This window comes from Coregonus lavaretus, assembly GCF_964263955.1.
Source record: "Coregonus lavaretus genome assembly, contig: HAP1_SCAFFOLD_1911, whole genome shotgun sequence".
Taxonomy (NCBI): Eukaryota; Metazoa; Chordata; class Actinopteri; order Salmoniformes; family Salmonidae; genus Coregonus; species Coregonus lavaretus.
The window spans coordinates 24,890-37,136 of record NW_028160950.1 but is presented as its reverse complement, the minus strand read 5'-3'; the positions used below and the strand labels follow the sequence as shown (position 1 = coordinate 37,136).

Below are 12,247 nucleotides of genomic sequence, written 5' to 3'. Positions count from 1 at the left end.
TTTCTTGATAAGTGTATTTCTTGAAAAAAATATTTTGCATCTTCAAAGTGGTAGGCATGTTGTGTAAATCAAATGATACAAACCCCTCCAAAAAAATCAATTTTAATTCCAGGTTGTAAGGCAACAAAATAGGAAAAATGCCAAGTGGGGTGAATACTTTCGCAAGTAATGTAGTGGCCTGAGGGCACACACTTAAACATTTTTATAACTGTCTTAATTTTGCTGGACCCCAGGAAGAGTAGGGGATCCATAATAAATACCCCCAAAAATGCAATACAAACTTCTGAAATTATTATTTTTTAAATTTAGCTCGACATTAAATTACTTCACCAATCAGTGCGGATAGAGCAGTGCAATCTTTGGTTGTTTACATGCGCGATGGACAGACAGGTGTAGGGCGCAAGATGCAACTGAAATTTGCAGGTGGGGAGAGAGCGAGAGAGGGTGTAGGACCCGAGGAGGAGGTTTGGCTTGAAGCGCTGGCCATTTTGTTATGTCATGCATTATCTGAATTAGGCCCATAGAATTATACCTACGGAGGAGTGGCTTCTATGGAGGAACTTTGAATGTCTTTGAACTTCCGAGAATTGGCTTAACGTTGGACCAGAGCTAGCCAGGTGGCTAACAAAATTGTGTGTGCAGAGGGGCACCAGAATAAATAAATAAAAACTTTTGGTAGTTAATAAATCCAATGTGGAACGTGATAACTTTAGTATCCTTAACTAGCATTGAAAAAGTTAATCCATTCTTCTGTAATTAAAAATCTCTCCCTAATTTCATGTGGTCCTCTGTTGCTCAATTGGTAGAGCATGGCGCTTGTAACGCCAGGGTAGTGGGTTCAATCCCCGGGACCACCCATACGTAAAAATGTATGCGCACATGACTGTAAGTCGCTTTGGATAAAAGCGTCTGCTAAATGGCATATTATTTTTTATTTATTTTTTCTGAATCACACTTGTAACGTCAGTAGGCTACAGTAGCCTATGCTTCAGAGGGGGAGGGGCAGGTAGCCTACACACACACAGACTGGTAAAGATTTTCAGCTGGCAGGCAGAAACTGGAATAAGTTTCTGAGTGACAGAGTGAGGGCCTTGCATTGGCACTTGGTTGCGTTTTTTGTGGGGACTGAAAAAAAATGTATAATTTATAAACAAGTTTACGCTGCAGCAGCAAATTGCGGTCTGGATTAATTTAGTGACGAGACGTCAACTTGTCAGAGTGTGTGTGTCTGGGGATGGCTACTGGCAGGGAGCAGAGGCTGCACCTGCGATAACATCAGCAAATCTGTGTCCGCGATCCTTGTCCTTTTATTTGGATTTGATTTTGAACAAACGACACACACGCACGCACGTACACACACACACACACATCCCTGATTCAGCATAATTGCTCAGACAGACAAGAGGTGTGAGGAGGTGCTTAGGAGACAGACACAAACACAAACAAACAAACAAACAAACAAACAAGCACGCACATTGTTTGGAGAGTTGGCAGTAGGAGATAAGCCTCCTGCTTGTTAGACTGACTGATTAGTTTACTCATTAGTTAAAGGAGAATTTACCCCCAAAACTGTGTTGTTTGATGTTTCCACTTACAGTGTACCTGAACTGTTGCCAAGCAACCAATGTAGGTATTTTCAGCAGCCCCTCATTAGCTTAGCATACTAACTTGAGTGTCCAAAGAAATCCATAGAGCAGATGTTAAAGCCCCAAACCACCTTGCAGTTATTTCTATCCAAGTTCTATCGCCATATTATTATGTGGCCAGATTTTCTCAATCACTTCAATGGACCCATTTCTGCTGATGTTCCACTTGGGAGAGATGCCTAGCTCAGAGGAAGAGGGTGAAATGTCAAAACAGCCATGAAAGAGGTGATTTGACTTTACCGAGCGTGGCCATATGCTAAGTGATTACCTTCTAAAACCCAGACTCATAAAAATATCATAATAATTTCTCTCTTCTGAGGGCTTTCACACTCACACACACACACACACACACACACACACACACACACACACACACAAATGTATATGCACACACTCACTCACACACACACAAACATGCAAGTGCACAAAAATACACACACACCTTTTTATAACTCTGCATGTTCCAGCCTCTAAAGCTTATTGTCACTTTGACATTTTCACTGCTCTAATATTACCTGAACACAAACACCCCCCCTCTCTACTACTCCCTCCCTCTGTGTTTTCTCCTCCATCACCACCCCTCCTCCCCTCCTTTCTCTTCTCCTTGGCTCAAGCATATTACTGAGGAAATTGGGGCCGATGGAGTCTGTCACTGTGTGACCTAGAGCTAACAGAAGACAATGAGAGAGAATAAGAAAGAGGGGGAAGAGGGGAGGGAAACAGAGACGGTGTGGAAGTGTAGAGGAAACAGGCAGAGGTAATGGGAAGAGGGGAGGGAAACAGAGGGACATAATGGGAAGAAACAGAGAAAGGGACACAGAGAGAGGGAAGGCAAGAGAGAGGGAGAGAGAGAGAGACTCAAATTAAATTCCCATCATGTCAGGGTAGAGCAGGATTCAGTAGTGTTTATTGGCAGCTCCTAGCCTCAGGGAAATTACATTCTGCTGCAGAGCGTGAACACACTGACACACACACACACACACACACACACACACACACACACACACACACACAGATAGACAGCTGTTTGTGTCCTAAGGGGTGGCTGCTGAGGAAACCCACTCACGTCAAGTCACTCTAGACTGGGTGTGTGTGCATGTGTGGGGGGGGGGGGGGGGGGGAGATGAGAATGTTTGGATTGTATCCTCGGCTGGCCCATGTCTCCTCTCTTAAATCAAGATTAACCACACCAACACAAGTCTGTTTATTTTTTTGTATTTTACCCCCCTTTTTTCTCCCCAATTTTGATCTTGTCTCATCGCTGCAACTCCCCAACGGGCTCGGGAGATGCGAAGGTGGAGTCATGCATCCTCCAAAACATGACCCGCCTAACCACGCTCCTTAACACCCACCAGCTTAACCCGGAAGCCAGCCGCACCAATGTGTAGGAGGAAACACCGTTCAACTGGCGACTGGGGTCAGTCTGCAAGCACCCGGCCTGCCACAAGGAGTCACTAGGGCACGATGAGCAAAGTACAGCCCCCCCCCCGGCCAAACCCTCCCCTAACCCGGACGATGCTGGGCCAATTGTGCACCGTCCTATGGGACTCCCGGCCACGGCCGGTTGAGGCACAGCCCAGGAATGAACCCGGGTCTGTAGTAACGCCTCTAGCACTGCGATGCAGTGCCTTAGACCGCTGCGCCACTCGGGAGGCCAACACAAGTCTGTTTTAACGTAGTGACATGAAGATCTAACGTAGCGTTATGAAGGTTTAACGTAGTGTTATGAAGGATGAACTTGTCCCACTCCACCCTGCTGCTTTCCATAAACACCACTGAGGGCAGAACATCTGGAGTTGACATCTGTGACAACATAACTAACATTTCTCTCTCTCCTTCCCTCTTTCTACCCTTTCTCTCTTTATCTCTCTCTCCTTCTCTCTCTATCTCTCCATTAATTTTCTCTCTCTGTCTCTCTCTCTTTCTCGCTCTCTCTCTCTCTCTCTCTCTAGGATCATGGTGAGAGTGCAGCAGGTACAGTGGAGGATGATGGGAAGTCAAGTTTCTTCTGTCAGCTGTGTGAGAAACAGTACCTGAGACACCAGGAGTATGACAACCACATCAACTCCTACGACCACGCACACAGACAGGTAATAAACACACACAAAAACAAAAGCACAAACCTCCCCTCACACACACGCAGACCAAGTCTTCCAGTCTCATCCCACACAGAGAAACATAAAATAAACATAAAGCTGTTGCTTAGTTGTCATTGTTCTGAACATGAATTACAGCAGCCCAGAGTTAAGGCTTTGTTGTTGCCAGCGGCAAAGACATGAAACAAGCTATAGGAGTGGCAGAGAGACTATAGCTATGGGCATTGTACCCACACATACACACACACACACACACAGATGCACGCACATACACATACACACACACACACCAGATGAACGTCCAGCAGAAGAGCGATTCCGAGCTGTAATGTAGAGACTAGTGAATGTAGCCTATCTGTGCTGGCTGTTCTGTTTGTGATTCAGAGGCCGCAGCTATAAAGACACGTCTGTTCTTCCTGTCAGGGGTAGTGAAATAAACATGTTGGGATTGTGTAACACTACAGAAACACATTACACACTGATTATGTACTGATTTTTTTGCACTGATCTTAACTTTTTTTGTACATAATGTTTCCGCCATCCTTTCCTTTGACCGAAAAGAGCTTCTGGACATCAGAACAGAGATCACTTACCTCGATTTGGATGAGGATTTCTACTTCAATGAGTCGGGTTGAGTGACATAGTGCTCATCCCGGACCAGGCCCAAATCCCAGACACTCGAAGATGGACGAGGCAGTGTTATAGAGGCCAGCGTGCTGGATACCTGACGAGACTACGTCGGCGAGTGGATAAACCGCCTCTTCCCTCAAACGTGCAATCACTGGAGAATAAACTGGACAAGCTCTGTTTAAGACTATCCTATTAACGTTCTGTAATATCCTATGTTTCTCTGAGTTGTGGCTGAACAAGGACATGGAAAATATAAATCTAGATGTTTTTTCTATACATCGGCAGGACAGAACAGCAGCGTGGGGTAAACTTTGGGGGGGGGGTCTCTTTATTAACAAGAGCTGGTGCGCGAAGACAGTTTTCAATTATAATTTTCATAGCCGTCTACTTACCACCACAAACCAATGCTGGCACTAAGACCACACTCAACGAGCTGTATAGGGCCATAAGCAAACAAGAAAATGCTCATCCAGAGGCAGCGCTCCTAGTGGCCGGTGATTTTAATGCAGGAAAAATGAAATCCGTCTTACCTTATTTCTACCAACATGTCACCTGTGCAACTAAAGGCGGAAAAACTCTAGATCATCTTTACTGCGCACACAGAGACACATACAAAGCTCTCCCACTCCCTCACCATCCATTTGGCAAATCTGACCATAACTATATCCTCCTGATTCCTGCTTACAAGCAAAGACTCAAACAGGAAGTACCAGCTCAATACGGAAGTGGTCCGATGAAGCGGATGCTAAGCTACAGGACTGTTTCGCTAGCACAGACTGGAATATGTTCCGGGATTCATCCGATAGCATTAAGTAGATTACCACAGCCATCACCGGCTTCATTAATAAGTGCATCAACGACGTCGCCCCACAGTGACTGTACGTACATATCCCAACCAGAATCCATGGATTACTGTTAACATCCGCACTGAGCTAAAGGCTAGAGCTGCCACTTTCAAGGAGCGGGACACTAATCTGGACGCATATAAGAAATACTGCTGCACCCTCCGACAAACCATCAAACAGGCAAAGTGTCAATTCAGGACTAAGATCGAATCCTACTACACCAGCTCTGACGCTCGTTGGATGTGGCAGGACTTGCATACTATCATGGATTACAAAGGCAAACCCAGCCGTGAGCAAGCGTACCAGACGAGCTAAGAATACGTGAGAATGCTGTTCATTGACTACAGTTCAGAGTTCAACACCATAGTGCCCTTCAAGCTCAACACTAAGCTAAGGACCCTGGGACTGAACACCTCCCTCTGCAACTGGATCCTGGACTTCCTGACGGGCCGCCCACAGGTGGTGAGGGTAGGCAACAACACGTCCACCACGCTGACCCTCAACACGGGGCCCCTCAGGGGTGCGTGCTTAGTCCCCTCCTGTACTACCTGTTCACCCACGACTGTGTGGCCGCGCACGACTCCAACACCGTAATTAAGATTGCTGACGACACGACGGTGGTAGGCCTGATCACCCACGACGATGAGACAGCCTATAGGGAGGAGGTCAGAGACCTGGCAGTATGGTGCCGGGACAACAACCTCTCCTTCAACGTCAGCAAGAGAAAGGAGCTGATCATGGACTACAAGAAACGGAGGGCTGAGCACGCCCCCATTCACATCGACTGGGCTGTAGTGGAGCGGGTCGAGAGCTTCAAGTTCCTCAGTGTCCACATCACTAAGGACCTATCATGGTCCACACACACCAACACAGTTGTGAAGAGGGCACAACAACACCTCTTCCCCCTCAGGAGGCTGAAAAAATCGGGCATGGGTCCTCAGATCCTCAAAAAATGATACAGCTGCACCATTGAGAGCGTCTTGACTGGCTGCATCCGACCGTAAGGCGCAACAAAGGATAATGCGTACAACCCAGTACATTACTGGGGCCGAGCTTCCTGCCATCCAGGGCCTCTATACCAGGCAGTGTCAGAGGAAGGCCATACAAATTGTCAAAGACTCCAGCCACCCAAGTCATAGACTGTTCTCTCTGTTACCGCACTGCAAGCGGTACTGGAGCGCCATGTCTGGGACCAAAAAGTTATTGAACAGCTTCTACCCTCAAGCCATATGACTGCTGAACATGCTACCCTGACTATTTGCATTGACTCCCTTGCACCGGCTCTATGCACACTCACTGGACTCTACCCACACACTCACACATACTACACTGACACTCCAACACACACATACACAAGCACATGCATATTGATGCCACATACACACACACTCACACAGACACACTTTCACACTCTTCACATACGCTGCTGCTACTCTGTTTATTATCTATCCTGATTGCCTAGTCACTTTTACCTCTACCTACAGTGCCTTCAGAAAGTATTCATACACCTTGACTTATTCCACATTTTGTTGTGTTACAGCCTGAATTTAAAATTGATTAAATATATTTTTTGTCTCACCCATCTACACACAATACCCCATAATGACAAAGTGAAAACATGTATTTAGAAGTGTTTGTAAATTTATTGAAAATGAAATATCTCATTTACATAGGTATTCACACCCTTGAGTCAATGCATGTTAGAATCACCTTTGGCAGCGATTACAGCTGTGAGTCTTTCTGAGTAAGTCTTTAAGAGCTTTGTACACCTGGATTGTACAATATTGCCCATTATTCTTTTCAAAATTCTTCAATCTCTTTCAAATTCATTTTCAAGCCTTTCTTTAGATTTTCAAGCAGATTTAAGTCAAAACTGTAACTCGGCCACTCAGGAACATTCACTGTGTAGATTTGGCCTTGTGTTTTATGTTATTGTCCTGCTGAAAGGTGAATTAATCTCCAAGTGTCTTGTGGAAAGCAGACTGAACCAGGTTTTTCTCTAGGATTTTACCTGTCCTTAGCTCCATTCCATTTCTTTTTTATCCTAAAAAACTTCCCAGTCCTTAACGATTACAAGTATACTTATAACATGATGCAGCCACCACTATGCTTGAAAATATGGAAAGTAATGTGTTGGATTTGCCCCAAACATAACACTTTGTATTCAGGACATGAAGTTAATTTCTTTGCCAGATTTCTTGCAGTTTAGTACCTTATTGCAAACAGGATGCATGTTTTGGATTATCTTTATTCTGTACAGGTTTCCTTCTTTTCACTCTGTCATTTAGATTAGTATTGTGGAGTAACTACAGTGGCTTGCGAAAGTATTCACCCCCCTTGGCATTTTTCTTATTTTGTTGCCTTACAACCTGGAATTAAAATCAATTTTTTTGGGGGGTTTGTATCATTTGAATTACACAACATGCCTACCACTTTGAAGATGCAAAATATTTTCTTTTGTGAAACAAACACGTGAGAGTGCATAACTATTCATCCCCCCAAAGTCAATACTTTGTAGAGCCACCTTTTGCAACAATTACAGCTGCAAGTCTCTTGGGGTATGTCTCTGTAAGCTTGGTACATCTAGCCACTGGGATTTTTGCCCATTCTTCAAGGCAAAACTGCTCCAGCTCCTTCAAGTTGGATGGGTTCCACTGGTGTACAGCAATCTTTAAGTCATACCACAGATTCTCAATTGGATTGAGGTCTCTGCCATTCCAAGACATTTAAATGTTTCCCCTTAAACCACTTGAGTGTTGCTTTAGCAGTATGCTTAGGGTCATTGTCCTGCTGGAAGGTGAACCTCCGTCCCAGTCTCAAATCTCTGGAAGACTGAAACAGGTTTCCCTCAAGAATTTCCCTGTATTTAGCGCCATCCATCATTCCTTCGATTCTGGCCAGTTTCCCAGTCCCTGCCGATGAAAAACATCCCCACAGCATGATGCTGCCACCACCATGCTTCACTGTGGGGATGGTGTTCTCGGGGTGATGAGAGGTGTTGGGTTTGCGCCAGACATAGCGTTTTCCTTGATGGACAAAAAGCTCAATTTTAGTCTCATCTGACCAGAGTACCTTCTTCCATATGTTTGGGGAGTCTCCCACATGCCTTTTGGCGAACACCAAACGTGTTTGCTTATTTTCTTCTTTAAGCAATGGCTTTTTTTCTGGCCACTCTTCCATAAAGCCCAGCTCTGTGGAGTGTACGGCTTAAAGTGGTCCTATGGACAGATACCCCAATCTCCGCTGTGGAGCTTTGCAGCTCCTTCAGGGTTATCTTTGGTCTCTTTGTTGCCTCTCTGATTAATGCCCGCCTTGCCTGGTCCATGAGTTTTGGTGGGCGGCCCTCTCTTGGCAGGTTTGTTGCGGTGCCATATTCTTTCCATTTTTTAATAATGGATTTAAAGGTGCTCCGTGGGATGTTCAAAGTTTCTGATATTTTTTTACAACCCAACCCTGATCTGTACTTCTCCACAACTTTGTCTCTGACCTGTTTGGAGAGCTCCTCGGTCTTCATTGTGCCACTTGCTTGGTGGTGCCCCTTGCTTAGTGGTGTTGCAGACTCTGGGGCCTTTCAGAACAGGTGTATATATACTGAGATCATGTGACAGATCATGTGACACTTAGATTGCACACAGATGGACTTTATTTAACTAATTATGTGACTTCTGAAGGTAATTGGTTGCACAGGATCTTATCTAGTGGCTTCATAGCAAAGGGGGTGAATACATATGCACACACCACTTTTCCATTATTAATATTTTTGAATTTTCTGAAACAAGTTATTTTCTTCATTTCACTCCACCAATTTGGACTATTTTGTGTATGTCCATTAAATCTAAATAAAAATCCATTTAAATTACAGGTTGTAATAAAACAAAATAGGAAAAACACCTAGGGGGATGAATACTTTTGCAAGGCACTGTACAATGTTGTTGATCCATCCTCAGTTTTCTCCTATCACAGCCATTAAACTCTAAGTGTTTTAAAGTCACGATTGGCCTCATGGTGAAATCGCTGAGCGGTTTACTTCCTCTCCAGCAACTGAGTTAAGAAGGACACCTGTATCTTTGTAGTGACTGGGTGTATTGAATTTATAACTTCAACATGCTCAAAGGGATATTCAATGTCAGATCTACCAATAGATGCCCTTCTTTGCGAGGCATTGGAAAACCTCCCTGGTCTTTGTGGTTGAATCTGTGTTTGAAATTCTCGGCTGAGGGACCTTACATATAATTGTATGTGTGGGTTACAGAGATGAGGTAGTCATTCAAAAATCATGTTAAACAATATTATTGCACACAGAGTGAGTCCCTGCAACTTATTTTGTGACTTGTTAAGCACATTTTTTCTCCTGAATTTATTTAGGCTTGCCATAATAAAGGAGTTGAATACTCATTAACTCAAGACATTTTGGATTTTCATTTGAAATTAATTTCATATTTTGCAATTATTTGCAATTTCTTCTTACTTTTTAACTATGCATTGTTGGGAAAGGGCTCATAAGCATTTCACGGTAAGGTCTACACCTGTTGTATTCGACGCATGTGACAAATAAAAATGTTTCTTCTATTCCACTTCTTCACTCCTCTACTCTCAGGTGGTCCAGTCACTGACAGATCCGCTCTTTCTATGATATACATAAGTCCTGTCACACACACACACACATTCTTGTACAGCTAACCTTGTACAGTCCCATTCAAAATCCTATTTTCCCTTATCCTAACCCTAACCTTAACCCCAAAACCTAACCTTAACTCTAACCCTAACTTCTAACCCTAACTTTAAACCTAATTCTAACACTAATTCTAACCTTAACCCTAAACCGCCTAGAAATAGCATTTGACGCAGTTGGTCAAATTTAGTTTGTTTACTATTCTTGTGGGGACTTCTGGTCCCAACAAGTATAGTTAAACACGTCCACACACACACACACACACAGCTGGATAGAAAGTTAGTTATGTATTATGTATGCATCTGAGTAGGAACATGATTAATATTTCCCACAGACCAGCATTTGGCATCAAAGACTCAAAGCTCCTTACTGTATGCTACCTACACACACACGTACGGAGGCACGCACACATGAATACACCAGTGTAGACATGCACGCATGCACTCAAACACACAGCAGCAGTAGAACACATCAAAGCCGTCTATAGTGAGCTGACAGTGGGATGTTAAGCAGTGAGTGATAACACACAGAGACACTCATTTGTGTTCTGCTCACTACAGATTAACCTGAAAACTGTCAACGTGTGGGTGTGTTCCTGGATTAGCAGGATGAATTTATCTGACATTGATTAGCAGCCACGGGAGGTGTGATGGTGAGAGTGTGCATGAATAAATGCGTGCTCATTTGAGTGTGCCTTTAGGGTTTACTGTATGTGTGTGATTTTGTGAGAGCAAGGGAGAGAGTGAGAGAGGAGGGGTAGAAGGAGTAAGGAGGGATGAGAGAGAGAGAGAGACTGAAGAGAGGAGGGAAGGTTTGACTGAACGACATGTCAGGCAGAGTTGCAGAAAATAATCAGCTGTTGGGATAGATAGTTAGTGGCTAGATAAAATGATAGATCTGTTGTTAGATCAAATGGAGACTACTAGATAGTAAGTTAGTTGTAAATATGATCAACTAATGAGAGAGAGAGAGAGAGAGAGAGAGAGAGAGAGCGAGAGAGAGAGAGAGAGGGAAAGAGGGAAAGAGGGAAAGAGGGAGGGGAGACAGGAGAGGAGAGGCTGATAGAATAGAGGAGAGTGAAGCAGCTATTGTCAGACACCTTACATCCCTCTACAGCCTGATGACAGACAGACACACACACACACACACACCTGCCAAGCGCAGATAAAGGCAGGATGAAAAAGTATTAAAAAAGGAAGGCAGAGAAAGAGAGAAAGAGACATGAATCACTATTTCCCTGAAAGAGCTGGCACACCTGAAGGAGCAGACCGATGGAGAGTAGACACATACACACACATACACAGTGCAGTGATCTGTTTCTCGGTGCTGATGATACAGAGACGGTGCTTGCTGTGATTTTTGGAGTTCCAGGTTCAGTTCTAGAGGGTTCTACGGAGTTAGATAGGAGTTCCATGGCAGTTCTAGAGGGTTCTATGGAGTTAGAGGGGAGTTCCAGGTTCAGTTCTAGAGGGTTCTAGGGAGTTCGATAGGAGTTCCAGGGCAGTTCTAGATGATTCTAAGGAGTTAGAGGGATTTTAGGGTCTTCCAATGCAGTTCCTGTAGTGCTGTCTATGCTTTATTTATCCTATCAGTGGTCTGTAGTTTCAGTAACAACAGCATCTCCCTGCCATACTTCAGTCAATGTCTTCAATGTTAGATTTCAATAAGCAGGATTATCACTGAGATTTGCGTAATGAAGTAAGTTTCCTAAATTATCCTCTTATGATGAAGTCCATATTAATGTGACAGATGGTTGCTGGCATTTAGGCTGATGATTGAAGGGTTGATACATGGCAACCTGCTGAGAGATGACAACCTGACAGACTGCAACACTCATCATCATTAGACTTATAACACTGTCAGTACTCAATCACCACCATTCTCCCTGTCATACAGTTTCTATGACAGATGATGTAGAAACAACATGTTTCTCTCCATCAGAGTCTGTAGACACACACTTTTGATTGATACAATTCACACTCAGAGATAGTTCTTCCCACAGACAGAGGGAGCTGAAACAGAGTTTCCACACGACATAGACACACACACACGCACACACACATTGACCCTTTCCTCTCCTCCCTGTAGAGACTGAAGGAGTTGAAGCAGAGGGAGTTTGCTCGGAACGTTGCGTCTAAGTCGTGGAAGGACGACCGCAAGCAGGAGAGAGCTCTGAGACGCCTGCACCAACTAGCACTGCTACGACAACAGACACACAGGTACGTCTGTGTGTGTGTGTGGTTGTGTGTGTGGGTGGGAAATCTCTATGATACACACATACTGTACACATACGCTCACGTGCACACACTCTCTGGTCCTCAGAGTGATGGATGTAAGAGCTGGCCTAGATACTGTAGG

At 44.3% G+C, this 12,247-nt stretch overlaps 1 protein-coding gene across 1 annotated transcript in view; it reads left to right on the top strand.

Annotated features, from left to right (window-relative positions):
• LOC311121269 (uncharacterized protein) overlaps positions 1-12,247 on the top strand; it is a gene marked incomplete at both ends in the record, with an annotated part of 63,429 nt that overhangs the window by 46,611 nt on the left and 4,571 nt on the right. The window contains 2 exons of the mRNA XM_084195779.1: positions 3,599-3,736; positions 11,978-12,108. Of these exons, the coding sequence (XP_084051905.1) occupies positions 3,599-3,736; positions 11,978-12,108 (269 nt within the window). The remainder of the gene's footprint in view (positions 1-3,598; positions 3,737-11,977; positions 12,109-12,247) is intronic.